Below are 16,119 nucleotides of genomic sequence, written 5' to 3' on the forward strand. Positions count from 1 at the left end.
ACAGATTCAACTTGGATTTCCTACAGTGGGGAATTTGCATTCCCACGTAAGTATTCCCTTTCCATGTGAAAGATTGCGCAGAGAATAATACCGTTGAAACATAGCCCGATTACCTACTGGTGGACTCTCTGTTCCTGTGGTAAAATGCAGCTTAAGCGGGGAAAATAAAGTGAACTTTGAGAGCTTTTTCGGGCAAAAATCTCCTCTGTTTGGCCATTTAAGGCTCAAGGGAAAGGTGCATGTTTCCACAGAAAACGGTTCTTTCCTGTGAACGCAAACAGTTCTTAGGGTCCCACAGTTTCTCTGCAACACCGATTTTGTCATATCATATGTGAGTCTTAGCCGTTGAACCAACAGCTAGAATTAGTTCACAATGGCACCTACAATGCGAACTGATCGTAGCAGTTTAGATGCATCATTTGGAAGTTTGAATGCAAATTTGGCATACAAACATTCCCCAAATGCGCGCCGTATTACCAACGGGGGGGGGGGGCTCGGCGTGGTTGGTAGGAGCTGTCTCTTTGTAGTTGGACATTGCAGGTTCAAAACCCAGTGGTACGGTACACTGAATAGTAAATGGTGGGGGTCTGCCTAAGTGCCAAAGAGGTATATACATCAGAGCAAAAAAGGTGAAAAACATGGCGGTCCCAAACACACAGCTTGCCTTTCAAAAAAAAATGGGTACCGTGTGGTAAGCCATAGTTACCAGGATACAAAATGGATACTGAAGCTATGTGTGAAGCGGAAAGTAGGAAAGCAAGTTTTTTAAAAAATAGTATTAAAAGCGATTGCAGAAATGTTGGGAAGCAAAAAAAAAAGAAATGTGTAGGAAACGATGCGAAAACGAATAAGAAGCTAGGGGAAAGTAAAAATTAAAATAGGTTTAATATGGAAAAACACAAAAAACAATTGAAAAGTTTAGGAGAAGCGAGTAAGAAGCAGTAGGAATAGAATAAAAAACGAGAGAAGCGAGTGGAAAGCGCGTTTCTTATAATATAAAGAAATGCTCTTCACACAAACTGGAAGTGAGTTTCCCAAATGCTCCCTTTTTCGGACATATGCTTTTCGGGAAGCGGGCTTCTTCCTCTAAATGGGCGCTTTAGTAACTATTGGATAAACACTTTCAAGCGCTCTTACACTTAGGGTTGGCTCTCAGCCGTCCATTTGATATGCCTTTAGATGCATTGATTTAAATCACGAGCGGTTACTAAAGATGTAGTGGGAACCATCCAAGACATCCAACAACGGGTGTGGTCAGATACTGTTCACCTCATTGATGTGTGGCGTCCAAGGGATTTCCGGGTGTCAACGGGCCTCATTTACCCAGACCCGATCCGAACTAAACTTTATAGGGTATGGGTATGGTGATAAATAAGAAGACCCGGTTAAAACTGGGTCTGATTAATACTTGGATCCGAGTATAGTTTGTCAAATTTTATACCCAACCCGAGTTTCAATTAAGACCTGCAATTTTTTAATGTAAAAGTGCTTAAAAATATTGTTTTACTGGGTATGGTATCGAGTGGAGATGATTTGTCTTACAGTGGATTCGATTAAACTCGAGTTCGAACCTGATTCCATACCTGAAAATCTAGTCCAAGTCTGGTTCCACATGGATCCAAACCAAACCTGACCCCTGTTGACTCCTTTGTTCCTTACCGATAAGGTGGTGGGTGGGCCATCCTATCCAATATCCATCCCCCCACACGAATGATACAGGTTCTTCCCATTGGGCCCCCATACATCGGTTGGCGAACCCATCCCCACGGTAAGTCTGACAATAACCCAACAAAAAGCTGGTGGTGGGCACCAACAACAACATATCAACGCTCTTTCCTTTGACAAGTGGGAAGTGCTTCACGTTATAAACAAGTGAGAAAAAAACGAAAGAGAGTCTCGGTCGTCTCTTTGAAGGCAAACACTGAATAAACAAACTGCCCTGTCGTTAACACACACCAGCTCTGATTTGCAAACTAAGCTCGGGCTAAGTCGCTTTGAGCTTGACCAACTTCAAACCTAACTCGGTTTTCCGAGCTTCGTTTCAATATTTTCAGTGAGAAAATCTCCAGCCAACGTCCCTTGAAAAAGAAAAGAGAAAAAAAATGTTAGATTTAGATCAGCCACACCAAGAACTCGGCATGGCTTTTTATTTTATTTTTTAATTTATAACCGAAGAAATCACAATCGACACCAAGACCTGATCAGGCTGGCTCAACCTGTCATACCTACGTTCATCATGCGGACACCATAAAACTGTGAGGCTAGGACCTCTGCTTCAGGGGCCTATATATGCTAAGCATTGGCTTGGGCTCTCAGCATGGTTTGGATTAGTTAATCTAAGAGCTTCTTTGAGTTAGAAGGATTTGGAAAAAAATTAGAGGTCTTTCTCGCTCGCGCACTGACACAGTAACAGCTGATGTTGACAGGGTAACTACTCGTCAACCCCTTCAGTTGTTTGTTGGGTGATCACCTGTCGTTCATACTTGGAACTCGGTTCTCTCTCCATCAGTTTTTCTCTTTAATCCATGTTTTCCTATTCTTTTCCCAAACAGAGGTAACTATTATTAAACCCCTCCCATCCCTCGTTCATTCCTCCACAACTCTTTCCTTCATCGCCAAGTTTTCCTTACCCCAAAATCCCTCCCTCCCATTTGTGTCAACTCCTTCTGGGAAAGATGCTAGGCATGGGTAATAAGCGTCGTCGAAAGATGGCGAAAACTTCTAGCTGTGATTCTGAGGGTTGGTTATTTTTTTCCATTCTTTTTTTTCTGCATTTTCCCGTCATTAACTTTCATTTCATGGTTCTTTTTAGTTTGCTTTTCTTTTTATCTTAACTTGGCATCAGTTAAAGTGGAGTGTGTCTTTTGTGGCTCTTTTGAAGTTTAAAAGATTTGTGGTTTGATTGACAGAGGTGAGTAGCATTGAGTGGGAGTGCATCAAGATGACGGAGCAAGAAGAAGATCTCATTTACAGGATGTACAGGCTTGTTGGTAACAAGTGAGTCGGTGACTAAACCTTGCATTTGTTTTTTTTTTTTTTTTTTAAGTTAAAGAACCCTCACCGAGAACGGCCTCACTTAATGCGCATGCCTCCCTGCGAAGTTAAACTAAAACTCCGGATTGGGACACGACCACCGAGCCTTACGTGCCCCAACCAGTAAGAATGATAGTGGATCCGGGGAAAACGGGGCTCCACCCTGTCTAGCCCTGTTTGGACCTGAGATGGAGGACATAAAACAGGGATGAAGGTTGAAATCAAAACCCGTGCAGGGATAGAAGCAAGGATGGACTTATGCTTTCTCTCTCTTCGCCCGTCCTCATCCCGATCCCCACCATTCCCCGCCTCAGCTGATCCCCAATCCTTCTTTAGGGATGGTAGTGGTCCGAGGAAAAACAGGGCCCTGCCCTGCCCCGCCTCGCCTCACACAGTTTGGATCGAAGATGAAAGACATAAAACGGGGATGGAGGTTAAAAATCAAAACCCATGCAAGAATGGAGGGAAGGATTTTGAGATGGGGTGGAGCCAATACATATTGTATCGCCAGAAAATCGATACGATACTGACCTGAATAGGTTATTTTTTAAATAAACGTTAAAATAGCTTCAAAGTAATTTTTTAATTTTTGATTATTTTAATAGCTTTAAAATGTGATTGAGACGTAATATTTTTTATTATTTTTTGGCCGAGAATGTTGAGAATCTGCCGATTCCGACACTGACAACATCGGCCCCAACCGTTTTTGTGTTTTTCTCTAGTCATTTCGGTTCCTTTCATTTTTTCTCTTGCGCCATTTGTTTCATCCAAGCGAAAAAAACGCGGGGCTTTCTTTAATCTGCACGACGCAATCGTTTTCAGAGGGTGGGACCCATGGTTTTCCTAGACGAAACAGCGGGCCCCTCGTGAAAAGCTAATCGTATTTGCACCCCTCCCTGAGAAAGTACTTTCCCACCTCATACGACGTATGATCCCGGCGGTGTCTAACCAACCGCTATGGGCTTGGTCCACATTCTCACCCAGACTGTGGATCAATCCTAGCCATCCAGATGCTTGGTTGGACGGCCAAGATCCTTTTCTCCATTTTCCTGCTCAGGAAGGGAGACCTGTCCTTGGCTGTTATTCGTTTGGATGCATGAAAAAAAAGCACCAAGCTCATGAACTCGAAACACTTGTCCCTATGGAGGAGCTCGGGATTTCATGAACTTGGTTTCTCGTTTCTGGTGCCACCCAAGGGGTAGAGTGTCTCGAGATTAGGTCATATTCAATATTACAGCAGGTTTGTGATATTGAATCTCGGCCGTTGATCACAAAACCAGCAGCAAATGGGATACTACCCGTAGGCTATATCCCAAACATGGAGGGTGATCAGGTGAAGCAGCATGCAAAAAGAGTGCAAATACATTCCACCTTATCTTCCCTTCACACTAACGGCAGGAGCCCGTCAAGTGGCGCCATCATGCCGTGCGGACGTAACAGCGTTTTGTACTTCTATCAACGGTCGAGATTCAATGCCACCGTTATATGGTGATACTTAATATGACTTGATATATCTTGTCAATTGGCAAAGTAGCTGGGACCACAAACTAGCTGGATCTGGATGAAAGAATACATGGCATTATCACATGAGCATTTGGGCTTTCTGCAAGGGGGGTAAGGCGTGTCATTGGTGATACAAGTCAACGGACACGCTGACACAACCATGGCACATATATACACTATTCTAATATTTTTTTAGTATTATGTTAAAATACCTATTAGTAATATTTTAATATATTAAAAGGTCAAAAATTATTTTTTTATATAAAAAATTATATGGTCGTGTCCTACTTTTTCAAAAATGTACAAACTCGAATGGCGTGTCAGGTAGTACAATCGTAACTTTTAAGCTGAAAGTACAATCTTTTTATTTTTATTTTTATTTTTATTTTTATGTACCAATGACTCAGCAAATCCTTTTTCTTTTAAAATTTTTGTTTTTGGGAAACATAAAGCCGGGTGGTCGTGGGGCCCACCCCGGGTTTTCCTCGCTTCGTTTAGCTCGGCCTTGTAGATGTGGTCTGTTTTCTGAGCATTTAGATCACAAGATTGCAACCTGTGAATGGGTTTATTCAGCTATTCAAAAATTGACAGCCATAAAGGCTTCAAGATTTCTCTGTTTACAAAAACTATATTTCCTTGTCAAGAAAACATGATCCAACATCCCTAAGAAATCGATTATGACATCTACGATGCCCAATTGAGCCAAAGCAACTTTGCTGCATGAGATACAAACTATATATATATATATATATGAGAGTTTATCTAACATTAAATTAGTTGTATTTAACATTAGATAGATTCATTTTTATTAAAATGATTAAAACTTTTAAAAAATAGCATTTTTGAAAATGCATAATTACTTTTTGAGATTAAAAAAAAGTAGATTTAATAAATTCATATTTTTTTTTTTAAAAAGGTGTTTGGCTTTTGATTTATGTACAAGTTCAAGGTCTTATAATGCTAAAAAAACTAATTATGCATTTAAAAAATGTCATTCATTTAAGGCTATATATATATATATATATATATATATATATATATATATATATATATATATATATATATATATATATATATATATATATATATATATTTGTTACCAATGATGTTAAGGAACTAATGAGCTAGAAATCATACGTGCAAGTTGTATCGACTCAATCTAACCACATAGATGTGTTCAACATGGTTTGTTTGCTAAGGATCAAGTCATGCATCATTATTTTCTAATGTAAAAATGTGATCTTTTGAGTTATAAAATTTTGGCACATTATGAGCCATTGATTTCTGGATCCCTTTAAAAACCTAATTAGTTGTCATAATCACATGATTCAAAACAAGTTTCCTATTAAACAAACCATGTAAATCACATATGTAACATTTGATATAAAAAAAAAATATTTTTGAAGAAAAGAGTGATTCTTGCACATTAGTTCCTTGCCTTTATTTGGTAGCCAATATATATTGTGGGCCTAAGATATCAAATGAGGGAAATGACTCATCGCAACAGGACTTGCCTATTGTGGCTCAATTTTTTTTTTTTTTGAAAGGCAAGCTGGGGTTAGGCAGACCCCCACCCCACCAGTAATTGTTAAACATATCACTGGGGTTTGAACCTGCAAGTCTCACCACAAGGATTCGTACACTGACAGCTCCTACCAATCACCCAGACGAAGCCATTGTTATCAGAGTACTGTCTGGGTTATGCCTGAAACTACATTTCATTAAGCATATGAACTTTGATAGGAAAACAGGGATTTGCATGATTATGTTCTCTGGGTCCAGGTTAAAAACACTCCAACATGTCTCGTTCATGTGAAACGTGAAAAAGTTGACAGTGTAGACCTATGTCACAAGGACACCGCGAAAAGGACATGCTGACTTTGGCAGTTTTTCTATTAAGAATATATAGTACACAAGGGGTCACAAGTATGACACGAGGACACGTTGGAGTGTCCCTGTGACATGAGTCATGTAGACCAACGGGTCTCTGCCGCTAGTGTACAGACTTTGAAGTTGTCGACATTGACAGTGTTTGAGCTGGTAAATGATGGCCGTGAACCAAGTTTGGCTGGTTGATTAACACTAGACCAAAGGGCACAGTGTAGGGTAAAACCTGAATGAAAACCATTTATACTAACAGCGGATCAGGGACACAATGTAGTTATTGCACTTGCACTTGCACTTGCACCTGCACCCACCTCGCCTATATGGGACCCTTCTGCACGTGAGCTGGTCATTTTGTGGTCTGAGTTCATCCAGCAACCTGGGTTAGTTGAGTTTCAACTTTAACCTAACTTGGTTGTACTGGGGCCTCCACATCAAACTCATGTTAACTGTGGTTTAACACATTCAAACAATATCACCATGGGAAAACCAGGTTAATGCAACGAGTGCTTGATCTCTCTTTAATTAATGTGTGATTGTTGCAGGTGGGCGCTGATCGCCGGCCGCATTCCAGGCCGAAAAGCGGAGGAAATAGAGAGGTTTTGGATAATGAGACATGGGGAAGTGAACGTCTTTAGAGGATATAACATACGTAGAGATTAAGTCATTCAATTGTCTTCTTAAATCCCATCAATGGTGGTTTTCGATTTTTTTTTTTTTTGGTTGTTCTTTCAAGTGTGTTAAAATCTCCCTTTTGTTCTGTTTTCATCTTCGTTTTCTCTCGCTAGACTTTGGTGTGCGTCCGATGGAAGTATCTGCATCCGCTCATGCTACTCTCATGTGCTTAATTAAGATGTACTAATGGCGTTATTAAGACATTAATACTCTTTTATTATTCTCCTATTGTTTGGATTTTCCAAACCATGGTATGAACTAGAACAAGTTCAGAGATTCACAGGAGACCTGTAGATTGTTTCTATGGCATTTGGGCACGCAACTCTAGCTTGATTGTTGTACGGCAAAGATGAGGCGTTTCAAAAAATGCCCCACAATTTACCAAATCGGCTAAATAGAAAATGCCCCACAATTTACCAAATCCTTTAAATAGATAATTTCGTAGGTTCCCAATTTCTGATTTTCGCATGTCACTGCATTAAAATTTGATGGTCCCATGAAACTCGTCAATAAAATCGCATCTGAGGCTGTGATATTCTATAACACTTGTGAAACTCATGACAAGTATCGCAAGGCACGTTGAGAAAATCATTAAAGTTTTGCAAAAGTCTGTACTTTGCGAAATTATGAAAGAGTATCTCATGAAGTATTACAAAATTATGAAAACCTTGTGAAAGTACGATATTCCAAAATTCTTATTTGCATCACCTGTATTGTGAAATTTCTTTTTCTTACAAAATTTTGTCCCATATAATTAATGCTTTGTTTCTCAATCCATTTTTTTCATCCTAGCTTTCTATTTTCGCAACCCTAGATTTTTTATATTCCTCAACCGGTGGTCTCCAATCCCTATGCTGACATTCAGGCGAATATTCTGGTTACTGGCTACTTTGCAAATATCTCTCATATTTGGTGGTTCATCGACAGTAGCAAAACCTCAAATTTCGGCCCTCCTCCAGTGAATCCCCTGGAAATATTCTGATAAAAACATCGGTAGCGACTTCATTGGTGTCCCCAACCGTGTTTTTTCGATAAAGTTACTGATGGCTAGATTTTTTGGTGAATAGTTGTAAACCCCCAATTTTTTTTTCCTTTTAGTAAACACTATTTTAAAATTTTCTCTTTTGAAAGCAAACACAATGAAAGACTTTACCTTTAAAACCCCTATTCCTTGAAAAATACTATTTTCAAACCAAGATCCAAAATATCAAAAGATAAATTGCATGCTTATGCAAAACATAAGACATTCATTTCACAAGGTGTGAGTTTACAAAATACATCTTATTTGTACATGACAGAATTCAAAAATTCAAACACCCCTAAGCAGTTCTAGGTATGTCGTCCAAAAGTCTATCAAGTTCAGTGCTCCTCGCTGATCCATTCTACCAAGACATTACCTAAAAAATAATTCAAGTAGTGGGGTGAGACAAACCATAGTCAGTCTCAGTGTGAACCTTCAATGTCTCACCACAAGGATTTGCCTGATCTACATTTGATTGAGCATATGAACTTTGATAGGAAAACAGGGATTTGCCTGATTAGGTTATTTGGGTCCAGGTTAAAAACACTACAACATGTCTCGTTCATGTGAAACGTGAAAAAGTTAACAGTGTAGACCTATGTCACAAGGACACAGCTAAAAGGACATGCCGAATTTTGCAGTTTTTCTAATAAGAATAGTACACAAGGGGTCACATGTACGACACGAGGACACGTTGGAGTGTCCCTGTGACATGAGTCATGTAGACCAACGCGTCTCTGCCACTAGTGTATAGACTTTGAAGTTGTCGACATTGACAGTGTTTGACCTGGTAAATGATGGCCGTGAACCAAGTTTGGCTGGTTGATTAACACTAGACCAAAGGGCACAGTGTAGGGTAAAACATGAATGAAAACCATTTATACTAACAGCGGAGGGACACAATGTAGTTATTGCACTTGCACCTGCACCCACCTCGCCTATATGGGACCCTTCTGCACGTGAGCTGGTCATTTTGTGGTCTGAGTTCATCCAGCAACCTGGGTTAGTTGAGTTTCAACTTTAACCTAACTTGGTTGTACTGGGGCCTCCACATCAAACTCATGTTAACTGTGGTTTAACACATTCAATCTGACCATGGGAAAACCAGGTTAATGCAACGAGTGCTTGATCTCTCTTTAATTAATGTGTGATTGTTGCAGGTGGGCGTTGATCGCCAGCCACATTCCAGGCCAAAAAGCGGAGGAAATAGAGAGGTTTTGGATAATGAGACATGAGGAAGTGAACGTGTTTAGAGGATATAACATACATAGAGATTAAGTCATTCAATTGTCTTCTTAAATCCCATCAATGGTGGTTTTTAAATTTTTTTAGTTGTTCTTTCAAGTATGTTAAAATCTTCCCTTTGTTCTTCGTTTTCTCTCGCTAGACTTTGGTGTGTTTCAGATGGAAGTATCTGCATCCACTCATGTGCCTAATTAAGATGTACTAATGGTGTTATTAAGACATTAATACTCTTTTATTATTCTCCTATTGTTTGGATTTTCCAAACCACGGTATGAACTAGAACAAGTTAAGAGATTCGCAGGAGACCTGTAGATTGTTTCTATGACATTGGTGTACGCAACTCTAGCTTGATTGTCCCCACAGACTAAAAAAATAAAAAATAATTGTACTGTACAGCAAAAATGATGTGTTTCAAAAAATGCCCCACAAATTACCAAATTCGCCAAATAGACAATTTTGTAGGTTCCCAATTTTTTATTTTCGCATGTCATTGCATTAAAATTTGATGGTCCCATGAAACTCGTCAATAAAATCACATCTGAGGTTGCGATATTCCAAAAAAGATTGCAAAATTTCATAACATTTGTGAAATTCATGACGAGTATTGCAAGGCATGTTGCAAAAATCTTTTAAGTGTTGCAGAAGTCCTTAGCTTACAAAATTTTGAAAGAGTATCGCATGAAGTATTGCAAAATTCCGAAAACCTTGTGAAAGTTTGATATTTTGAAATTTCTTATTTGCATCGCCTGTATTGCGGAATTCCTTTTTCTTGCAAAATTTTGTCCCATATAAATAACGCTTTGTTTCTCAGCCCCTTTTTTGCATCCAGATTCCCTATTTTCGCAACCCTACATTTCTTGTAGTCCCCAATTGGTGGTCTTCAATCCTTTCGACAATATTTCAATGACATCCAGCCGGATATTCTCATTACTGATGACTTTGCAAAAATCTCTCATATTTGGCAATTCATCGATAGTGGTTCATCGACAGTATCAAAACCTCAAATTTGGGCCCTCTTTTGAGGAATCTCCTTGAAATATTCTGATAAAAACATCGGCAGCGACTTTATCAGTGTCCCCAACCGTGTTTTTTTCAATAAAGTTAATGATGGCTAGGTTTTTCGGTGAATAATTGTAAACCCTCGATTTGTTTTTTCTTTTAGTAAACACTATTTTAAGATTTTCTCTTTTGAAAGCAAACACAACAGAAGACTTTATGTTTAAAACCCCTTTTCCTTTAAAAACACAAATTTCAAACCAGTGTCCAATTTATCAAAAGATAAATTGCATACTTATGCAAAACATAAAACTCATTCATTTCACAAGCTATGAGTTTATAAAATACAACTTATCTCTACATGACAAAATTCAAAAATTCAAACACCCAGAAGCAGTCCCATGTCTGTCATCCAAAAGTTTGTTGGGCTTAGTGCTCCTCATTGATCCATTCCACCAAAACATCCCCTAAAAAATAATTCAAATAGTGGAGTGAGACAAACCACAGTCTTAGTGTGAACCAACTACTCACACAAGTGTTACGAGGTAGCAACAAGAGATTAAGTTAGTTTGAAAAACCACTTAGCCAAAAATCCATATTCCAAGCAAGAAGAGTTGATCCTAAACTCGTTAGGCATCGACCTTCAAAAGAACTCACATTGTGAAAGAAACCCAGGAGGAGTTGACTCTGCATTTTCATGAGTCGACTCTCAAAACTAGACATATAATCCATAACTACAAGATGAGTCAACTCTCCCAACCTAGGAGTCGAATCTCAGCTCAACAAAACTATCTATCATAAACAACTAGGGAGTTGACTCACCCAACACATGGGTCGACTCTTAGAGTAGAATATAATACCAAACATAAACCAAGGAAAGTCGACCCACCCAACTCAGGGGTCGACTCTCAAAGCATAACATAATGCCAAAACTAAAGAGGAGTCAACTCTTTCAACTCAAGGATCAACTCTTAGCTTAATCAATTAATTCTAACAAGGAGTCGACTCTGAAATATCAAGGATTCAACTCTCAGAGTATAACATAATATACAACAAGAGAGGAGTCAACTCTCAATGAAGAATATAACACCTGCATAAGCCAAGAGAAGTAGACTCACCCAACTCAGAGGTTGACTCTCATGGAAGAATATCAAACCAAAACTCAAGAGGAGCCAACTCTCTCCATCTTAGGAGTCGACCCTTAAGTGTATAATACACTGAGCTCATAAACTCATGCCATATTTGTAAGGGTGGCAATCATGTCGGGTTGGCGGGTCGACCCAACGGGTTTGCGGGTCAGCATACCTCAACCCGAACCCGACCCATTTGTTAAACGGGTCGGTTGTGGCAAACACGAACCCGTCTCGTTTAATAAACGGGTAACCCGACACAACCCGCCAACCCATTTAACAAATGGGTTGGGTCAGGTAAACGGGTTCTCAGGTTCGCGGGTCAGGTTGTCGGGTCAGGTTGACGGGTCAGGTTGGCGGGTCGACGGGTTAGCGGGTCGGGTTGGCGGGTTGACCCGCCCGCCTAACCCATTTATTAAACGGGTCAGCCGAGTTGGCGGGTTGGCATACCCCCAACCCGAACCCGACTCGTTTAATAAACGGGTTACGCGGGTCGACCTGTTTATTAAACGGGTTGGCTTAAGCCCAACCCGAACCTGCCTAAGAGGCGGGTTGGCAGGTCGGGTTGGCGGGTCATGTCAGGTTTTGCCACCCCTACATATCTGCTTATATGCATGAATATTTTATTAAATCTTTTTATTTAATTGTTATTACATTACATGGCATGCACCACATGCATTTATTGTTATGATCCTGTTTGCACCCAAGGGGGCACCACTTACTGAAAACTTGGGCATCATCGGGTCATTCAAGTGGTGTTTATTCATCTATTTTATTTATAAAATCCTAGATAGTCAGTGTGATGCTTGCACTAAAGTTTGGGACCTTATCCCTCTCCCTAAAGTCAACGTATTGCACTACTAGGCATACTGTAATAGCTCCATTTTTGCCTCGAGTATCAGAGTTCAGTGTTCCCTAAGCCTCGTGGTGGAGAATGGATCATTTAAACCCAGATGTCAAGATTTTTTCTAACAAAGTTGGTACATATTTGTTCACATCTAACAAGCTAGCTCAAGCCAAAAAAGGACCAGGTGAGCATAATAATCATCTAATGAAGCTTATTATTAACAATTAATTAATTGTGCATCATCATCACTCTCTTGGTATCATGGGTCAACACCCAAATATGTTCTTGTAATAAGATATCTATAGGGTTATCACATTAGGATTTCCAATTGTATGTATACATATCCTTTTTATGTTTTCTTGCTATTACCATACTGAAAATGCCATAACTAGAATCTATAGGATTTCACATCACACAACATGCAATATACATCAATGCACAATATGGGTTTCTATTGAATCACCCATACTCACATTAATGTCTCATTATACAAAAGTTGTTCAAAAAACACTAAATATTTGTACTACAATCCATACACAACTAATTTTAGATAGTTTTATTGAACCCCAAGCCTAATAGCCCAAACCCAAAGTTGAAACTCCAAGGAAAACACATTCAGGTGTCTCAGAAGTCGACTCTCCTAAGACAAAGGGTCGACTCATTTGATTATCAATCGACTTATAACCCGAAGGGTTGACTTTCAATATTCATGAGTTGGCTCATAGCTTGAAGGGGGTTGCCTCTTATGTTCATGAGTCGTCTCTTTGCTTGAAGTGAGTTGACTCATAAGTTCAAGAGTCGACTCACTGTGTACAAGGGGTCGACTCTATGTCTCCAAAACCCATTATAGTGTTTTGAAACTGAGGTTAGTCATCCCTGATCAGCAAGGGTTGACCCTCGAGAACAGAACATATGTAAAACCATGATAGAGTTGACTCCTGACCAATAAGAGTTGACCCCAAACATGGCTAAACTGAAAATCCCAATTCCAAAACAACAATCTTCAATGAAAAATCATGGATTAACATGATAAAACATGAGATACACAGTTCTAACATGAATTTCTACGAGAAACACATGATCAAGCTTGCATTTAACCATATATCCACTTAAATATACAAGTATACATTTAAAAAACACCATTTTCTAACATGAAATAGTCATGGACACGTAAAGATTCCACGAAACTAAAATCAAAACATGGTTTTTCAACTACAAAAAATCAGGTAACATTTTCAACAAGAAACCACTCATGATTGCACACTAAAACCTTTCCCAAACATGCCAAAATTTGCCTAACAAGCATGGTTTCAAGCAGAACTCTATCTACATGCTTGCATGCCCCTAGAGTTCATGGAGTAGGAAGATCACACCTTTCTTACACAAGAAATCCAAGATAAAATTATGAAGATCCTCCAAATTGGTACTTAGAATGATTCTTCATCAAAAAATCATGCTCCTCCCAACTCAACCACTCCACTACAACAACTCCACTGGTATGGACTCCTCCAACAAGAGAAGAGAGAGCTCACAGGTGAGGGAGGAGAGGGGCATGTGGGTGAGACCTAGAGAGAGAAGAGAGGGAGAAGAGAGAGAGAGAGAGAAACATGGGGTATGCGTAATGAGAGTTAGTTAGTTTAGATTTAATAAAACCCTTTAACCTAACTCAAAGTAGGTTAATACATGTCAAAACCAAAAAAAAATGGTGGGGGTTGAGTTGTTTATTTTAATGACAGTTGCCTCTGCCTAAGTTACCAATATGCCCTTCATAACCTTCTTCTACCTATTTTGTCTTTTTTTGTAAACCTAATTATCAGATTGCCATTATCCCTTAAAAACCAACTTCTTTTTGAAAAATCCCATATATATCCCCATGACAAAAATATCCATTGTCTTCCTCTAAATTTTTGGGCATGTCCCTTGCCCAAAAAGCCATGAACAATTCAAAAAATGATGACTATGCCCCTAAATCTAAATATGGCCAATCCAAACCCAAATCTTGATCAGTTTGAGATCCAAATCCATGAAAAACACCTATCTAAAAGGCTCCGAAAATTCAAGGCATTACAATTTACCCCACTAAAAAAATCATCCTAAAAATTTTGTCACAGAGAATCTTCAAATTGAAGAAACTTTCAAATTATAGTTCATCATGCTTCCACTACGCACTCTGATAAAATAATTCAATCCTCAAATATTAATCACTTTAAAATAAAAAAGTTTCACAAATCAATATGTATCCTCATAATTATAAGATGCAATTCTCCAAAAGTCTTAACATTCTTTAAAAAATCATTTAAATTCTTCAATATTGAACAATACTCTAGTATTAAATCTAGTGATAGAAATTGTACCTTCAATGACATTGGCATCTTGCTCTAGCTCAGCTACCATCATAGTATAGACTCATCCCATAGCTCTTTTCTAACATTGTTGTGGTCGTTGTTGCTGTTGTTGCGCTCTTGGATCACCGTTCTAACCATTTTTCACCACTCACTTGGGAAAATCTCGAATGTAGTGTCTCATCTTATTGCAGTGCAAACATGCCCTTGTCTCGTATTTGGACTGGTCCTTCATGTGTGGTCTCCTACATTTAGGGCATGCATCTGCCTTCTATTGCTAGTGCACATATCTTCCTGACTGGAATCGTGTCTTCTTGGCGGTTGGTCCTTAGTTCTAACCTCTAGTGAACTTTTGGGTGTTACTCCCATTGCCACTTTTCTTCTGAAATCTCTGGGGTTGGATTTTCTTTGAAGAGTCCCAATCGTCTTACAACATTGTAACCATCTCAATGGATTGGTTTAGGCTCTAGGATCTACTCTCAAGCACTCGACTCAGACCATCTCTGAGTCCTTGCACATACTTTCTAGCACGGGCTATGTTGGTGGTGTAGGTGTCCGGGCCGTACTTTTCGAGATGCCTGAACCATGTCGTGTACTCAACAATCGTCAGTTCGCCTTGCTTGAGATCAAGGCAATCTCTCACAAATTGAGAAAAGTAGGTCTCAATAAAGACCTTAGTGAACCGCTCCCACGTCAGAGCCTACAATTGCTCTGGGCTATACTGCACCTCATAGACTATCTCCCATCAGTTCTTGGCATCCCTCTTTAGGGAGTAGGCACCAAACATGACCTTTTGATCTTGAGGGAGCTCAAGTACCTAGAAGATTTCACCAATCTCTCAAATCTATTCCTTTGCTTAGTCAGGATCCTCCTTTTCAGTGAAGACCGAAGAATTTAGATCCATAAAGTGCTTATAGATAAATTTATTTCCCTGATTTCCATTATGGTTAGTACCATTATGCCCATTGCCATTGCCTCCATTGTTGGTGAGGTTCTGGCATGTTTGGGTCAGGGTGTTCCCATCATGCAGTCTCCCTACGTAGTCCAACCCCGAGGCTGATGTCCGGTCATCTACAAAAATAAAATTATGAATATTGTTTAGTCTTTAGATCCTCAACTGTGTATTGGACTTTAATTGAATTTATTGGCTTGGCATTGATCAATTTAGTATATGTCTATTACCAAACTTGTTATCCCCCTTGATTTACAACTCAATTTTTTGAAGATTTTTTTTAGAAAGTTGCAGAAACATTCAATCAGGATTGCCAAAGTTGCCTTACCAAACAATCCACTAATCAAACCATAATAAGAAATAAAAGAAAAAAATCATCATTCATTGAATTAAATCAAATTATCCATAATGATCCAGATTCAGAACCATCACTAAACATCATGTCCAAAGCCAATCAATAGAGTTCCTCAAGTGAGGAGACAAAATAACCA

At 39.2% G+C, this 16,119-nt stretch overlaps 1 protein-coding gene across 1 annotated transcript; it reads left to right on the forward strand.

Moving 5' to 3' along the window:
- Window positions 1–2,564: 2,564 nt before the first annotated feature.
- Window positions 2,565–7,316, forward strand: LOC149820070 (MYB-like transcription factor ETC3). The gene is made up of 3 exons (XM_089982821.1): window positions 2,565–2,739; window positions 2,910–2,997; window positions 6,966–7,316. Exons 1-3 carry the CDS (start codon window positions 2,676–2,678, stop codon window positions 7,081–7,083), a joined length of 270 nt encoding a protein of 89 aa, XP_089838947.1. The 5' UTR covers window positions 2,565–2,675; the 3' UTR covers window positions 7,084–7,316.
- Window positions 7,317–16,119: the final 8,803 nt, after the last annotated feature.

The sequence above is a fragment of the Nuphar pumila genome, chromosome 12 (assembly GCF_984573655.1).
Source record: "Nuphar pumila chromosome 12, dmNupPumi1.hap1.1, whole genome shotgun sequence".
NCBI lineage: Eukaryota > Viridiplantae > Streptophyta > Magnoliopsida > Nymphaeales > Nymphaeaceae > Nuphar > Nuphar pumila.

Coding starts and splice junctions, on each gene's coding strand:
- LOC149820070 (XM_089982821.1), top strand. CDS start 2,676: ATGCTAGGCATGGGTAATAAGCGTCGTCGAAAGATGGCGAAAACTTCT. Junction 2,740..2,909: donor TTCTAGCTGTGATTCTGAGG/GTTGGTTATTTT, acceptor TTTGATTGACAG/AGGTGAGTAGCATTGAGTGG. Junction 2,998..6,965: donor TACAGGCTTGTTGGTAACAA/GTGAGTCGGTGA, acceptor TGATTGTTGCAG/GTGGGCGCTGATCGCCGGCC.